Source organism: Ascaphus truei, chromosome 5 (genome assembly GCF_040206685.1).
Source record: "Ascaphus truei isolate aAscTru1 chromosome 5, aAscTru1.hap1, whole genome shotgun sequence".
Classification (NCBI taxonomy): domain Eukaryota; kingdom Metazoa; phylum Chordata; class Amphibia; order Anura; family Ascaphidae; genus Ascaphus; species Ascaphus truei.
Window position 1 is genome coordinate 10,267,510 of NC_134487.1, and position 17,826 is coordinate 10,285,335.

The 17,826-nt window shown below is 48.9% G+C and overlaps 1 protein-coding gene across 1 annotated transcript in view; it reads right to left on the minus strand.

The window, feature by feature from the left end:
- Positions 1 to 1,689: 1,689 nt before the first annotated feature.
- The window catches only part of ZC3HC1 (zinc finger C3HC-type containing 1), a 19,664-nt gene continuing 3,527 nt past the window's right edge, over positions 1,690 to 17,826 (minus strand). The window contains 12 exon segments of the mRNA XM_075599055.1: positions 1,690 to 2,413; positions 2,850 to 3,041; positions 3,390 to 3,578; positions 3,998 to 4,217; positions 10,778 to 10,857; positions 10,859 to 10,936; positions 13,520 to 13,537; positions 13,539 to 13,639; positions 13,642 to 13,647; positions 14,860 to 14,913; positions 14,916 to 14,942; positions 17,068 to 17,221. Of these exon segments, the coding sequence (XP_075455170.1) occupies positions 2,345 to 2,413; positions 2,850 to 3,041; positions 3,390 to 3,578; positions 3,998 to 4,217; positions 10,778 to 10,857; positions 10,859 to 10,936; positions 13,520 to 13,537; positions 13,539 to 13,639; positions 13,642 to 13,647; positions 14,860 to 14,913; positions 14,916 to 14,942; positions 17,068 to 17,221 (1,188 nt within the window). The 3' untranslated portion in view covers positions 1,690 to 2,344.

Genomic DNA, 17,826 nt, shown 5'->3' on the forward strand with positions numbered 1-17,826 from the left:
GGGTCTCCCGCCCAGCCCTGAAACACTGTGTCGGGGGGTCTCCCGCCCGCATGCCGCCCAGCCCTGAAACAATGTGTCGGGGGGTCTCCCGCCCGCGTGCCGCCCAGCCCTGAAACACTGTGTCGGGGGGTCTCCCGCCCGCGTGCCGCCAGCCCTGAAACAATGTGTCGGGGGGTCTCCCGCCCGCGTGCCGCCCAGCCCTGAAACAATGTGTCGGGGGTCTCCCGCCCAGCCCTGAAACAATGTGTCGGGGGGTCTCCCGCCCAGCCCTGAAACAATGTGTCGGGGGGTCTCCCGCCCAGCCCTGAAACAATGTGTCGGGGGGTCTCCCGCCCGCGTGCCGCCCAGCCCTGAAACAATGTGTCGGGGGGTCTCCCGCCCGCGTGCCGCCCAGCCCTGAAACACTGTGTCGGGGGGTCTCCCGCCCGCGTGCCGCCCAGCCCTGAAACAATGTGTCGGGGGGTCTCCCGCCCGCGTGCCGCCCAGCCCTGAAACACTGTGTCGGGGGGTCTCCCGCCCGCGTGCCGCCCAGCCCTGAAACACTGTGTCGGGGGGTCTCCCGCCCGCGTGCCGCCAGCCCTGAAACAATGTGTCGGGGGGTCTCCCGCCCGCGTGCCGCCCAGCCCTGAAACAATGTGTCGGGGGTCTCCCGCCCAGCCCTGAAACAATGTGTCGGGGGGTCTCCCGCCCAGCCCTGAAACAATGTGTCGGGGGGTCTCCCGCCCAGCCCTGAAACAATGTGTCGGGGGGTCTCCCGCCCGCGTGCCGCCCAGCCCTGAAACAATGTGTCGGGGGGTCTCCCGCCCGCGTGCGCCAGCCCTGAAACACTGTGTCGGGGGGTCTCCCGCCCGCGTGCCGCCAGCCCTGAAACACTGTGTCGGGGGGTCTCCCGCCCGCGTGCCGCCCAGCCCTGAAACACTGTGTCGGGGGGTCTCCCGCCCGCGTGCCGCCCAGCCCTGAAACACTGTGTCGGGGGTCTCCCGCCCAGCCCTGAAACAATGTGTCGGGGGGTCTCCCGCCCAGCCCTGAAACAATGTGTCGGGGGGTCTCCCGCCCAGCCCTGAAACAATGTGTCGGGGGGTCTCCCGCCCGCGTGCCGCCCAGCCCTGAAACAATGTGTCGGGGGGTCTCCCGCCCGCATGCCGCCCAGCCCTGAAACACTGTGTCGGGGGGTCTCCCGCCCGCGTGCCGCCCAGCCCTGAAACACTGTGTCGGGGGTCTCCCGCCCGCGTGCCGCCAGCCCTGAAACAATGTGTCGGGGGTCTCCCGCCCACGTGCCGCCCAGCCCTGAAACACTGTGTCGGGGGTCTCCCGCCCGCGTGCCGCCCAGCCCTGAAACACTGTGTCGGGGGGTCTCCCGCCCGCGTGCCGCCAGCCCTGAAACACTGTGTCGGGGGGTCTCCCGCCCGCATGCCGCCCAGCCCTGAAACAATGTGTCGGGGGTCTCCCGCCCAGCCCTGAAACAATGTGTCGGGGGGTCTCCCGCCCGCGTGCCGCCAGCCCTGACACACTGTGTCGGGGGGTCTCCCGCCCGCGTGCCGCCCAGCCCTGACACACTGTGTCGGGGGGTCTCCCGCCCGCGTGCCGCCCAGCCCTGACACAATGGTTTTAGGGACTCTGACAGAGAACAGGTTTTAGAATCGAAACAAAAAGGGGAAAAATAAATAAATAGCGACACTACATGGCAGACGCAGCCCCACGACTTTACTAGAAGGAAATGCATTTGGTTCAACATAAAAATAAAAGAATAAAAAGACTATAAGAAATAAAATCAAGCAACTAAATCAACTCAGCCATTTCACCATTTTATAATCCCGTCTATCCCTGCTATCGTTGTATCTTCGACCAAGTACCCTAAATCCGTAACTGGTTCGGCAGCAGTCTATACCAGCCGTGTCTGGATTGTCAAAGTCTAAAGGTTGCCCAAACAGCTCGATGTGCGGCCACTGTGCTTGGAAATGGCACCACCTCCATTTGCGGTCCCTGGGCATATTAACAACGTTGGCGACCTTCCCCTGCATTCTCCATCCTCTTATTTTCAGCTTGTCCATGTGCTAGACCCCTGTGTGTACGTTAGGAGGTCTTCAGGGTGCATCAGCCACAAGTCTTTGCACAGTACGTCAGAACAAAGGTCTTCTTGAACCTGTTAGTACGGGGGACCGTTCGGATTACAGGAGTGCAGGAAGATGTTGGGAACCAGCGATTTGCTAAAGACCTGTCTGAATTACTCAGCTCTGGTGTTAAGCCAAGTACATTCAATGCCAGGAGGAGCAGCAGATGGGGGGTGGCCAATGGGAAGAGGCCACAATGCTTGGTTCTCCACGAGAGCGCCGTCTGAGGCTCTTCACGATGAGGTGGTCGCCTGCCACTGGCGGAATATCCCGAAAACCTTGCGGGACTTCTCTGGGACCCTCTACAATGAGACACGACAAGTGTGGGTTACTCTGTTGATCCCAAATGACCTGTCTTCTAACAGTCTTCTAGTTCAGAAATGGCCAATTCCAGTCCTCAAGGGTCACGAACAAGTCAGGTTTTAAGGATATCCCTGCTTCAGCACAGGTCGGTCCACACCTGACCAGTTAGTGGCCCTTGAGGACTGGAGCTGGCCACCCATGTTCTAGCTCTTAGGACCTGCTAGGTTTTGGACTTGGTTGCGAGAGACGATTTCAGCTGAAAGGTTTTTTAAAAAAAGCGACACGGTGCCGGATAAAAGATTGGAAAGGCCAGTTAGGGTACAGTAAATTAGGTGGGAAATGAAGAGGGCATTTGGGATTGTGAAAGAACACAGGGCTATAAACCATCCCACGTGCGGAGGAAGACGATACCCTATCCACTCCCCCCGTTCTTACCGAGAAATCAGGATCAGACAGAGTCCGGGGTCTTTCCGCCGCCAGCAGCACCCTCAGCACCTCCTTCCAGCCGCACTCCGCAGTCCTGCCCGTCTCTCCCAGGTCTCTGCTACCTGCCTGGCACACACTGGCCCATGGGCACCAGCACCTGTGCTGAGCGAGCGGGTCAAAGCAACCCCTGGGAGAGGTATCCTGGGGAGGAGAGAGCGAATGAGTCGCTGCCCCGTCCGCAAGCTAATGAGAGTTGGCGGAATGCGTAACCACGCCACGTCATGAGAAAGGTCATCAAACCAAGACCTTCCTTTTATTTGGCGCGCTACTTCTGGACAAGGGAAGCCAGTATATCAGATCGCATCGTAAAGGAGAAGAAACTGTCAAGGGATTGCGCATGTTACATCTACAAACACAACGAGGCATCATTGTCCCCATACGGAGCCCTACGGGAATGAGATTATATTAGGAGGCCGGAGAACACACTGCGAGGTTACCGCGCGTTCCTCCCCCCTCCCCGGGCGAAGCGCGTGCATGCATGGGACTCACAGAGCTGCTGCTGGAGCAGAGTCGGGGTCGCTTGGCTCTGCGGTGTGGGCTGGACGGCACCTCTGTACCCAGCCCCGTGGGGTCTCCCTGCCCCATGCTGCGGGTCACTGGGCGGCTCCGCACTGCGTCCGACTCTGCCGGGCTGGAGAGGTCCAAGCTGCGCATCCGTGTGTTAGACAGGGCAGGGCTCTGCAACAAGGACATAGGACTGGTCATACTCTGACCCATCAACTTTCCCCCATGATCCCATTCATTAACACGGTCACCAACCTCCCCCCCCCATATACACACACACACACATTACAACTACCTTTCCTTCTCTGGTATTCCCTGTATTTCTTTATAGCTCTCTCCCCCCCCCCCCCCCCTCACTGAGAGGTCTCCCCTCTTGTCTACATCCGTGTCACCCTCTCAGGCATCTCTCCTCTTCTCAATGGTCCCGCACACCTTCCTTCTCTGTGACGCTGCTTCTCTTCTGGCCGTCCTTTTTCTTGTATGAGATGTTGCCTATTTTCCCCAAATGCCAATCTCCCCCATTAGATACCCCTTTATAGTCCCTTTAATCTAATTCTGGGCACATCCCACTGAAGTGCTTAAGGGCACCTCACCTGTTCAGTGTCATGGCTGCGTGTGACCCTTCTGTAAGGGGACACCAAGCCCAGGGGGTGTCTGTCACAAAGTCCCTCAGCCGGGGACACGGGGATGCTGGGCGGGCCCAGAGAAGTGTCCAGATCTACAGTCTCCAGCTGCTGGAAGCCCCACAGCCCGACTTTCCTCATACAACGCGGACAGCAGATGATGGACAGAGGCAGGGACCCGGAAGGAGGGCTGAAAGAAGATACACGAGTTAGAATGGCATCCAAAAAATAAAAGCCCAGGGAAACCGATAACCACCAATGAATACCTGGCAGATATATATATGTGTGTGGGTGTGTGTGGGTGTGTGTGGGTGTGTGTTTCCTCAATTCCTTCTCTCACTGCTTCAAACCGGTGGGGAAGGTGGCAATAGGTGATCAAGAAGATGTACTGTATAAGGCACTTGTGTTGGTAGGTTTAACCATACTATAAAAGCTTGAACAATATACCCGGCTGAAGTGGGAAAGGTATTTGCCAACATGCAAATGAGTCCGCCATGACAAGCAAGGCCTCAACCCCGAAAATATGGAACACAACAAAAAGCAATGGCGCTCATTCTCCGGAGGCTGGATTGTCACTGGGCTGGACGGCGCTCAGGATAAAGACAGCGGGGAACAGAGTCACCGAGATCCCTATAAGCGCGCACTCACGGTGCACCAGTAACAGGATAATTATCCCCTGAAAATAGCAGTTAACCCACCACCCCAATAAGGGGTTAACGAAGGTTGACAGACGTGTGGTCTGTATAAAAACAGAAAATAACAAAACTTTAATGGTACTAAAGGGGACACGTTCTATTACAGAGGTCCAGAAAACAGAATATTCACTGGAGTAGTGTCTTTGTCAACAAGAGATAGAGTAACACCGTAGTGTAGTATGGAAGCTCATCGGAGAGAGCAGCCAGAAAAGTCATTCCGTTAACAAAGAAATAAAGAACAAAAGAAAGGGGATAAGGGAGTGATCAACTAAATCATACTGATTGTGATGTAAATAGATGATGATCTTTAATCGATAATTATCAATGAAAGTAGGTGCAACTGTTAATTGAAATGAATCAGGGAAACATGAGGGGTACAAAATGATTGTACTCCAAAAGAAAATGCACTTAAATGCACACTACTATTATTAAAATATAACTTTTAATACCAAATCCTTCAAAACATATATTACCGTAACAAATAATGTAATTAACCATAAAAATAAATTAAATGATATGCACGTATGCAACGAAGTTAGGCTCTCATATAGATATATTCCAGTATAAAATTACAACTGGGATCTTGGAGGCTAAACAAAGTGCAGCCAGACAAGGTGAGCCTGAGAGCCCAACACTTGCACTCACTAGCACAGTAAGTAGATTGCCAGATTCAGCAGCAGGGATACGGCTACTATGTATCCATAGATCATATAAATAGTATCAGTGGAACCATACCCTGCCAGCTACACTATTTTTAGATATATGGCTGTGCTAGAGAGAGTACTGGAAAAAGCACACTGTACTAAAACTGCCCCATAACAGGGGCTGATGACATGATCATGCGTCCAACGCGCGTTTCCCTCCCACTATGGAGCTTCGTCAGGGACAATTTTGCATGTGAGGGGAAGCGGATGCTATTTAAATGCTCAGGTCGCCAAAGCGACAATGAAACACATCGCTATAGCGCATGCGCAGTGAAGCGCATGCGCGACTGCATAAACATCAGCGTATAACAGATTACCATGCTGATGATATCAATGGTGACTCTAGCGCTGGGACCTTATCACACTAGAAGCTGCAATACGGAGACAACAGAGAAACAGACGGGCCGATCGCAGAACTCTACTGCGCATGCGCAGGGTAATATACTTCTAAGTTATCTCCCTGCCCTGCGCATGCTCGAACTCGGCTGCAGGTGTCAGTGCGCATGGCACGTCGGATAGCTATTACAGCTAACAGTAAACCGGCAGTAATGCGCATGCTTCTGGTGACATATGGAAACAGGCTAACCTGGACTACATTGCGCATGTGTAGGCAATGTAGAGAAGGTGCCAGAAAAAACGTCCCAGAGCCCTGGCATACATCATTTTTATCCATGCTCTTTTCTCTTTGCTGCCTTGAGCATACACTCAGGGCTCTGGGACGTTTTTCTGGCACCTTCTCTACACTGTTATTATTCCGGGCATGCGCTATATAAACAGGCAGTCAGGCAGGGATAATTATGTTTGCCTACACATGCGCAATGTAGTCCAGGTTAGCCTGTTTCCATATGTCACCAGAAGAATGCGCATTACTGCCGGTTTACTGTTAGCTGTAATAGCTATCCGACGTGCCATGCGCACTGACACCTGCAGCCGAGTTCGAGCATGCGCAGGGCAGGGAGATAACTTAGAAGTATATTACCCTGCGCATGCGCAGTAGAGTTCTGCGATCGGCCCGTCTGTTTCTCTGTTGTCTCCGTATTGCAGCTTATAGTGTGATGAGGTCCCAGCGCTAGAGTCACCATTGATATCATCAGCATGGTAATCTGTTATACTCTGATGTTTATGCAGTCGCGCATGCGCTTCACTGCGCATGCGCTATAGCGATGTGTTTCATTGTCGCTATGGCGACCTGAGCAATTAAATAGCATCCGCTTCCCCTCACATGCAAAATTATGGGGCAGTTTTAGTACAGTGTGCTTTTTCCAGTACTCTCTCTAGCATAGCCATATATCTAAAAATAGTGTAGCTGGCAGGGTATGGTTCCACTGATACTATTTATATGATCTATGGATACATAGTAGCCTTATCCCTGCTGCTGAATCTGGCAATCTACTTACTGTGCTAGTGAGTGCAAGTGTTGGGCTCTCAGGCTCACCTTGTCTGGCTGCACTTTGTTTAGCCTCCAAGATCCCAGTTGTAATTTTATACTGGAATATATCTATATGAGAGCCTAACTTCGTTGCATACGTGCATATCATTTAATTTATTTTTATGGTTAATTACATTATTTGTTACGGTAATATATGTTTTAAGGATTTGCTATTAAAAGTTATATTTTAATAATAGTAGTGTGCATTTAAGTGCATTTTCTTTTGGAGTACAATCATTTTGTACCCCTCATGTTTCCCTAACAAAGAAATAAAGGCTTCAAATAATCCAAGTGTCTGCTCCAACATGAAGTCACACAGACCATGAAGTGGAAGACTTCTACCATGAAATCAGCCAACATAAAGGAAAGTGTCCCCACAAGAACATTTTAACGCAAAGATTGGTGCCCAGCAGACAGAGGAAGCATCACTTGGTCTTTATGGTTACGGCAACAGGAATGAACACGGCAAGATTGGTAGAATATGAAGAATGTGAAAACTCTTCTACATCATGAATTCATTCTTCAAGAAGAGTTCAAATAGAAAATAGACTTAGAAGCCCCAATGGAATCAAGAATGGAATGGACTATATTCTAGCCAACAAGAAATACGTGACTAAGGACTGTACAGGCGGTCCTCCAACGGAATCCGTTCTGGAAGTAGCGTTGGATAGTGACACCATTGTAAAGTGAGTCCCATGTTAATCAGTGGCGGTGAGCGTTGGATACCACTCTCAGGAGTTGGATACCGCTTTCAGGCGTCCGATAACTCATTCAGGCGTCGAAAAACGGCCCATAGGGTTGAATTGTAAAACGTCTGATATGCCATCCGTTGTAAAGTGACACGTAGGATAGTGAGGACTACCTGTAAAGTCTTCAATCGGTGACACAAAAAGTGATCGCCGATTGATTCGCTGCAAATTACATGAGTGCAAAGATGACAAATAGAAAATTGATTAAAAAGAAACAAAACAAACATCAAGAACAGCAGCAGAGAATTTCAACTAGAGTTGAAAGATCACGTCAGCTTTCTCAAAATGCACGGGGACACTAAAACGATTATGAAGAACGTATGAAGTCTGTAGTTGAAGGCAGAAAAAAATTAAAATAAACTGTGAGGAATCGTTAACAAAACACAGATTAAGATAATTATCTGATGAGTCAAAAAATGAAGCAATCCCAAAACGCCAGAATAAGAATAGATTATACAGAGATGTGCAAGACGACCTGCAACCGTATGACTGAAGATGTAAGAGAACGTAACCGACATAGCGACATGCTACCGCAGGGAACAAAAGCTTAGAGACGACGAAGCCGCGACATGATGGGGAAGAAGCAAACGATTGCACTCAAACAAGACGATGGATCACCAATAAAAGACTGTGCACTTATCATAGAGAGTCGAGAACTTCCACATGAATTTGTACGAGAACGCACACAACACAGGGCATAATCCAGCAGAGGACAAGCGAGAAGAGACCACCGATGAGGTACCATACGTCCTTCCAGAAGAAGTGGCCAAACCCGTAACAGCCATGAGGATTGGGAAGGATACAGAGGAGAATGTAATTACAACTGAAATCTTGGAAGCACTTTCCATGCTGCTTGAAGACACAGGAGAGAAAAAAAAAACAGAACAGTGGAGCAATAACCATAGTTATCCTCTTCCACAAACAAGAACTACAGACCAATCATTCCACTTCCAATCACGGACAAGATTTTCACAGAGATACTCACTAATCGACCCTGGACATCCCCAGCCTAGAGAACAAGTGGGGTTTTGCAGTGGACACAACAAACCACCTTCAAGTCGTACAAGAAGGGACGTCAAGAAGTAATGAATACGATCTACCACATCCGTGTAGGATTCATGCATCAACCGTTAAAATAAAAGAAGATGCAAGCAAGATAAGGATCAGCAAGCGAGCGCGGCAGGGAGACACCGTGTCGCCAAAGCTTTCCACAGCAACAGCTGGATTATGCCAAGACATTAGATTGGGAAGAAAAGGAATCTAAAAATCAACGGAGAATACTCGAGTCATCTACAATGACAATTATTATAGCCACAAGTTTAGGAGACCCACCAGCAACAAAAGGTAGAACTTGTCAAAGCAAGTAGGGAAGGGGGCGTCCAAATGAAGCTCAACAAGACCAAAGGGATCAAGAAACGTGTGAAAATAATTGGAAGAGAACCAGAAGTCGAAGACTATGTCTACCTCTGCCGGCAAGTAACGATGATGTGAACCTTTTGAATGAAATCAATAGGAGAATGAAGATGGGGTGGGGGCATTTGGAAGAAACAAGACATTATTTAAAGGAAACCTTCCACTGTGCCTCAAGAGGAAAGATTTTGTCCAGTGTATTCTGCCCGTGCTCACATATTCAATTTGTCGTTTTGTTCTCCAATGCAACTACAACACACATCACTGCGAAATGCTCAAAGAACTAGATTGGTCATCACTAGAGTGTAGGCGCAAAGTTCACCTTTCCTGTCTCACCCTCAAATACTTTCTGGGCAAGCTACCCAGCGACCTGAACAAGCTCTCACCCCTACCACATGCAGCACCTATCACCTGAGATCAGACTCCAAAAGACTATTCATGGTCCCAAGACTCAACAAAGTATCCGGACGTTCCTCCTTCTCCTTCCGTGCACCCCAAAACTGGAACAACCTACCAGAGACTCTCATATCCACCACCAGCTTAAGTTCTTTCAAATCTAAGGCTGTCTCACACTTTAATCTGGTCTGTAACTGTTTCATACGCCCATAATATATATTTTCTTTAACTGTGCATGCAATGTCTTGTATATAATGTATACCCTGTTCATTTATGTAACTGTATTTGTAACCATGTATTATTTGTTTTACTCTGTGCCCAGGACATACCTGAAAACGAGAGGTAACTCTCACTGTATTACTTCCTGGTAACACGTTATATAAATAAATAAATAAATAAATATGGACGTGAATCTTGGATCCCAAATGCGAAGATAATTTAGGAGCTTCCAACAACACAAAGAAGTATGGAGAGATGCATGCTGGGTATTACTGAAGTCAGGAGAAAGACTGGACGGGTTCGAAACAAACCCAAAAAAAGGTCTGTGACCATCACATGGGTGAAGACATTAAAATGGCGGTGGCCGGACATATTGCAAGAAATGACCGTCGTTGGACAACGATTGTACGCGACTGGATTACAAGTGAAATTAAAAAGACCAGACGTCGACCGAAACCAAGATGGGAGGATGAAATCAGAGGTATTTGTTGGAGCAATGTGGCGAGAGACTGCAACCGCAGCCCATGGAAGATCTTTAGGAGCTTCCTCCAGCGGTGGGGAGACAAAGGCTAAAGATGATGTATATATTTTAATACACACCATACCACCCCGACACCACCCCCCTCCCCACACCACACACACCCTCCCACACCACAACACACCCTCCCCACACCACACCCCCCTCCCCACACACACACACACCCCACACCCCCCCCACACACACACACACAAACAGCCCACACACACACAAACATCCCACACACACACAAACACCCCCCCCACACAAACACCCCCCCCCACACAAACCACCCCCCCCACACAAACACCCCCCCCACACACAAACACCCCCCCACACACAAACACCCCCCCCACACACACAAAACCCCCCCCACACACAAACACCCCCCCACACACAAACACCCCCCCACACACAAACACCCCCCACACACAAACACCCCCCCCACACACAAACAAACACCCCCCACACACAAACAAACACCCCCCACACACAAACCCCCCCCCACACACACACAAACACCCCCCCACACACACAAACACCCCCCCACACACACAAACACCCCCCCACACACACAAACACCCCCCCACACACACAAGCACCCCCCCCACACACAAGCACCCCCCCACACCTGCTGGTCCAGCCACACAGTGCCAAGATGCAGGCGGAGATGTGGACTTGCAGAGAGTCAGAGGCCAGGCTGTGGACTGCTCTTCTCTCCGTCTTCCTTGTGTTCCAGCTCATCCTCGATCAGATGCAGGAGACGACTCACCGTCTCCTCGGTCAGGTCCTGGAAGGGGAGACGGCACAGATTCAGTCTCATCAGCCGTGCTGAAACGTGCTCCCCAGCATGAGGGGCAAATTCATTTAAAAAATGCTTGGGGTTACAAATATGGGAACCCCAAGTGTCAGACTCCAATCTTATAGCAAATAGTGAAAATGGCCAGTATAGTGGGGCCACTAGATTACACAACTCACATCTAGGAGGGGGGATATTCAACTGATAGAAACCCCCCGTATCTTTTGTTCTGAACATCCTTGAGCCTTTGCGCACTCCCAGATTCAGCAGAATTGTAGACCCCATATTACTAAACAATAATAACATATTCTCTCATATTTTGCAGCACTGCAGAAGCAGCAGCCGATGTGAAACGTGCGTCGGGTTGTCCGCTGACAATCCCGTCAGCGTCATCGGTCAGACCAGGACAAGCACCGCAACAGCAGGCGAAAAGGGGCTCTCAGCTGCTAACAAACATCGGTACGGTTACCGAGGTGCAGCTCCACTTCTGCTTGTGCTCACACCTTAAGACTTGGTAATTTTGTTGTAGACAGCAGTGCTGTAGGGATAGCAATTAGGGCTAACCTCCCTTCCCCAGTCCGTTCACAGTTACTCCCTACACTAGGGCAGTCTATAGTAATATCGTGCAAGCGCTGTAGGACCATCGAGTAGGGATTAACCACCTTCCTTTTCTAGTCCGTTCACTGATAGACCTCCATGGTAGGGCTTTTGAGCTAGGGACTGTTCCTCCTGCTGCTCCACACCCTGGCCTGAACCACTACAAAACTCTGTTACCTAGTACTATTTGCGCTCAGGCACAGGGCTGGGCACATGCCTTACAAGTCACTATCTGTATTGAGTACAAATGGCATATACATATCTGCCTGTTCCCTGCTCTATGGGAGTAACTGGTTACACTGCAGGCAGCCAGGCTTTGTGAGTTACCCCTCAGGGTATCATTTCTTGTAGGGCTTTGCTGCAGGCAGCTATCGCTCTGCCCTGCACACGCAGTTGAATGGTATTGCAACTATTTAGCAATATCAATTCCTCCTCACCAGGCCGCGATACATTTTATGTACAGTTTTGTACATTGTGTCCCCCTGTATCTTACTTGGTCCAACAGACCAAATAAAGTGTTATATTTTAGCTTCTGTTCATTTATACACTTTCATTGCTCAAAGGGCATTTACTCTTCGTGTTCGGGGTCCTACACCTGATCCACGGCACTCACACCTGATCCACGGCACTCACACCTGATCCACGGCACTCACACCTGATCCACTGGCATCTCACACCTGATCCACTGGCATCTCACCAGTTCGGCGCTCCACAAGCTTCCTACCTACACCCTGGATTGATTAGTGAGTGCACATAATTGGGGCTTCTCTGATCCTGCTCCCCACCCCTGGAGAGACGCTTCGGCTTTGAACCCTGCTTTGCTGTGCATTGAATTACACAGGCACAAATGGCCTGCCCTGAAGAGCTTACAATCTAGGTTTACAGGCAGACAATGTACTTGTCCAAAGTTACCAGGAGAACCGACACGGTCACCCAAACCGGTTCCCCGGCTTCAGAGGTCGTGTGTTCAGCACGGAGATACTGCTTCCATATAACCCAGGGTGGGCAACTCTAGTCCTCAAGGGCTTCAGCACAGACGGCTCAATCGGTCCCTGCGTCAGCACAGGCGGCCCCTCCTTCCCCCCGACCACATTTTTTCCCCTTTTCCTCATTTTTCCTTTTTACCTTATCCTACCCTTTTTCTTTTATTTCTTTTGGTCCGTTTGGATGGATATCTATGGTATATTCGGTTCTTGTGTTCTTCCTCCTACAATATTGCTGCTCTATAGTCTTGAGATATTCAAATTTCAGGTGTTATTTTTATTCTGATTGTTATTATTTAGTACCTTTCATATCGATTTGGAAGTTTTTCCATTTCATTTAATATTTAGTTCTGACTTAGTCATGTATATTTGTTTTATGTACATTTGTTCAGTTGTTTAGTCCACAGTTGTCTTATGTTTTTTTTGTTATTTACACACAGTGTTATGTTTTGCAGTATGTCTTTATATGTGAACTTTATGTTATCAGCTAACGAGAGTTGCTCTTTGAGCATAATCAGTATTACATAGCTGTTTTCACTTATTCAATTTGTATTGATTTTTATCAGCTGTGTGGTACCTATATCAGTGTTGCTTTTTATCCTGGCAGATTACTCTTTGACAAAGCGCCCTGTGCGTGAAACGCGTCAGAGTATCTGCCAGGACTACCCATGTATTTGGTTTTTAGCCAATAAACCTTTTTTTTCTTTTGTATCCTGCCTACGCCAGTGTTTTGAGTAGCTGTGCGCCTGCTTCTCCCTCGGGACCCGTTCTATTCTATAGCACATACAGAGGAAGGAGTTACAAGGTTGCTTCATGCTCCGTCAACGCGGCTCTTAATGTTTTTCTATCCCGACAGCCACAATACATCAGTATGATCCCGAGCAGCGCGGTGCGTGCCAGCCTCGGAATAATGCAATGGGGTGGGGGGCTGGATATGTATTCCTGCTATCCCCTCCCCACAGCCCGCACCAGTCCGGGCGCCGCCGGCACTCACCATATTCTTCAGGTCCTCGTGTTTTTAGGGACGGCAGCTGCAGCTCCAGGTGACACAGGCTCTGGAAACGCTCCAGGAAATCACTCAGCACAGAGGACGGCTCCGTGACCATCAGGGCCAGAAGTGCTCTATATACGTACCAGACACAAAGGGGGGGAGGGGAGATCGTGAGACACGGATTCCTTTAATTTCCAGACACCGTGTTATCTAAAATAACCCCAACACACACCGGCCCATTATTGTTCCTTTGTTTCACGTCTCCAAATGCCGAGGCCGCACTTATAGTGCCGGAGACGTGACGTCGCTCGAAAACAAATACATTGCCGCCGCTGCGTGCGCTTATAGTAAGCGCGACAGCGACAATGCGACTGAGCGACGGAGCGAAAACTGGTAGCCGGCAATATTTGATTTTTCAAGGGCTGTCGGCCTCATGTGACAGCCCCATAACCAATCAAATGCCAGGAAACTTGCGACGCTGCCGCACAGCGAAATATAACGTGCGCCTGTGGACACGTCACCCGGCACTATAAGCGCGGCTTAGAGGGGTTTTTTTTTTTACAATCTTTACCTAATCTCTATTGTGATAAGACTGTGAAGTGATATACACACAGGTGCATTGTTGATCCAGATTTTGGTTTCATGTTGATGTACTGTGTAACCCAGGAGTGGCCAACTCAAGTCCTCAAGGGCCACCAACAGGTCAGGCTTTCAGGATATCCCTGCTTCAGCACAGGTGGCTCAATCAGTGGCTCAGTCTTTGACTGCACCACCTGTGCTGAAGTAGGGATATCCTGAAAACCTAACCTGTTGGTGGCCCTTGAGAACTGGCATTGGCCAGCCCCTAGTGTAACCTTCATATTCTGCCCCCAACTGAGAAATGGGAAGAACAAGAATGACTGAATAAGGGCACATTGTTACTTCTCTTCCTAGGGAGGCTGATCATTTTGTGCTGCGGACTATGTGGGGTTGCCCCTTAACACCATTACTAATAATAATAATAATAATAATAATAATAAACATGAAGTATAAAGGAAAAACAAATAAAAAACTTTCCCTTACTCCTTTTTGGTAATGAGACCGTTTTCAACATCCAGAAACTACAATTAATATATTTATTTGTGAAATTCATGACAAAGACATCAACATTTTTACATTAATGGGGGAGGGGATAACCTTCATATTACAGGGTGTTCTCATTTCTTCTGGCCTGATATGGGGGGGACTGACTATTTAATATTATAAAACGCGAATAATAAACACTGTATACATATACACACACACACATCTATATATAGATCTGCTGTCGTGTTCTACATACAGGTGCATATTATTAGCTGTACCTGGGCAGGGGCTGTCCGGCCAGAAGCAGAACTTCTCGTGCGAGTTCCTCAGGCGTCCTGCAGGTCTACACAGCGCTGCTTGTCTGAAAAACAATACAGAGCATACAGAGGGGGTTCAAGAGGCACTATGGAAAGACTATGGGCCATATTTACTAAGCACTGCTAAGCCATGAGACACCATTCTGGGGAATTGGATTCTTAAACCCAACAACCTTTTTCCTTCTTTTCAAACGTTAAACCGGTGTTACACAGGCGAGTGCTTTCGGGTTCTTTGTGGGCACTGCGCCTTTAACACAAGCAGCTACCAGGCACAGAGGGGGCGAAGCTTCCAAACACAAGGTCATCTATCCTTCTGCGCAGACGAGTGTTAACCACGTCACTGCCAGAGGGACCCAATAACACCGAGCTGCAGCATGTTGAAGTTTAATGGCTAGACGCACTGATTAGACCCAAAGAAAGCTACGCACAAAATAAAGAGGGGATGCATGCTAGCAACTTCATTACCAGGAGGGAAGGGGCTCGAGCGGTGTTACCGGGTAGATAATCCAAAGAAGCCAACGGCAGATGTCTGCTAAGCGGTGCTATTCTACAAAACATCTTCCAGTCTACTGGAATGAAGTGTCCGTAAGGCGGCTTATGGAATAGCACCAACTGGGGACATACGGCCAAGCTGGGGACATGTTATTTAGATGCACAGAAAGACCAGTGAGAAAGAATAAGAGACGCACTTGCAACGCGAGTCTCCATGTCGCACGCATTCTCACCACGGCGTCGCTGGATTTTGACGTTTGCACCCACAATTATATATGTGGTTAACGTGAAGGCTTTTTGTCACAGCTATTTAGATGACACTTCTCAGTGGTTACTGGGTACAGACCACCCCAGAGGGCATACAGCAATAAGGAGAACACGGCACAGAACGGGCATTTAATGCTGTGCGCGCTTGTACTAAAGTTAATGGTAGATAGGACCCCACGTAACCCTCAGCAGCAATAGGATTAACCTGCAGGTTTCCCCAGGAAATCGTAGCACTGAGCAGAGCGTAGGCCGCGGCGTTCAATTGCTGGTAAAATGCGCCTCTTTGCCCATGCTAATTTCATACTACGCAGGAAGTTCCGCTTCTACCAATGAAACACTTATACAGAGAGAGAGAGAGAGATGAGAGAGAGAGAGAGAGAGAGAGAGAGAGAGAGAGAGAGAGGAGAGGAGAGAGAGAGAGAGGAGAGAGAGAGAGGAGAGAGAGAGAGAGAGAGAGAGAGAGAGAGAGAGATACAGAGAGAGAGAGAGAGAGAGAGAGAGAGAGAGAGAGAGAGAGAGAGAGAGAGAGAGACAGAGAGAGAGAGACAGGGACAGAGAGAGAGAGACAGAGAGACAGGGACAGAGAGAGAGAGACAGAGAGAGACAGAGAGAGACACAGAGAGAGACACAGGGAGAGACAGACAGAGAGACAGAGAGAGAGACAGAGAGAGAGAGACAGAGACAGAGAGACAGAGAGACACAGAGAGAGAGACAGAGAGAGAGAGACAGAGAGAGAGAGACAGAGAGAGAGAGACAGAGAGAGAGAGACAGAGAGAGAGAGACAGAGAGAGAGAGACAGAGAGAGAGAGAGACAGAGAGAGACACAGATATATATATATATATATCTCACAGATGTTATATAGGTCGAATTTTATTTTGAAATGGTCATTTAAGTCTTTAAATGGATCTACAATTACATTGCAATAAGCTTGTGGCCTCTCTACTTCTAAATGCTTTTTGATCTGGCCCTTTGGAGAAACCTAGACTATGATTAAGCATGTCTGGCCCCCCACAGGCTTTCCTTGTGCTTATAACAAGCTATTGAAGAAGCACTTCTGCTGGCAGCCAGCCCCATGCATGTACTACGCTCTCAGTTATTTCCACTTCCTCACACTCCCCTTCCCCAAGTCTTTGCTCTCTGATACTCGCCCTCATGTATCTTATTGCTAATCGTGATGCATTTCAAAGTCCAATCATCTCAACCTCCCCCCCTTCACACATTAACTCCATTTGTACCAGAGGGCACACTGTGACCAGAAATGTTATATCCACAGAATTAACATTTTAAATATCGAGTGCAAGTAAATATCCCCCCGTGGGTTAGGATTACACAGGCATTTTAAGCAGGGCACTGCTGCGTTGTCACCGGGTTTGGACGAGGCTCCCCAGAGAGCAGCAGCGGACACTTACACTTGCTGAAGTCCAGCGCTGGCTGCAGGCTGGCGCACAGGAAAGCATTGCAGCTGGAACACTTCAGCATGTCACACTCCGTGTTGGACCATCCATACTTGGCACAGATGAGAGGAGACAGCTCTGCGGGTTTCCCAGCCCACTTCAGGGAGTTCTCAGGTTAAGAAATACCCAATCTAGATCCCTGGCAAAATCCACCTATAACTGTGCAGAAATCTGACAGGGTACAAGACAGAGGCAGGCAGCTAAAATGGGGCGAATACATACACTATAGAATGAAAGACTTGGGGACCTCATTAGGTTCCCTTTAGTATTACTGCACACTTTCACCTGTTCATTGTTGCGTACAAGGAGCAGAAGGGTGGATGGTGGTATCTTTTAGGTAAAAAAACAGGCTAAGAAATGCCAGGGGCATACTGGACACCTAACAAGCTCCTATTGAACCCCCAAAATAACCACAACATATATATAAGCATATGAGTGTCACAGAGGAGTGCTACTGAGCATGGCAATATATATTTAAAACCAGAGACAGAACATAAAACACAGACAGAGCTCATTGCTTGTTAGGTGTTCTGTATGTTTTATAATTCTTGTTCAGCTAGTCTTAGCTAATTGGAGGGTGGCAACCTCCTACCTAATTGAAGCTTACCCCCCTCCCACATTTAAATGGTTTAAAGCTTACTCCATAGCATCTCCCACTCAGGGAACTTGCTTGCTTGCAGTATGGTTGTGACAAATCTAATACAGAGTGCATTT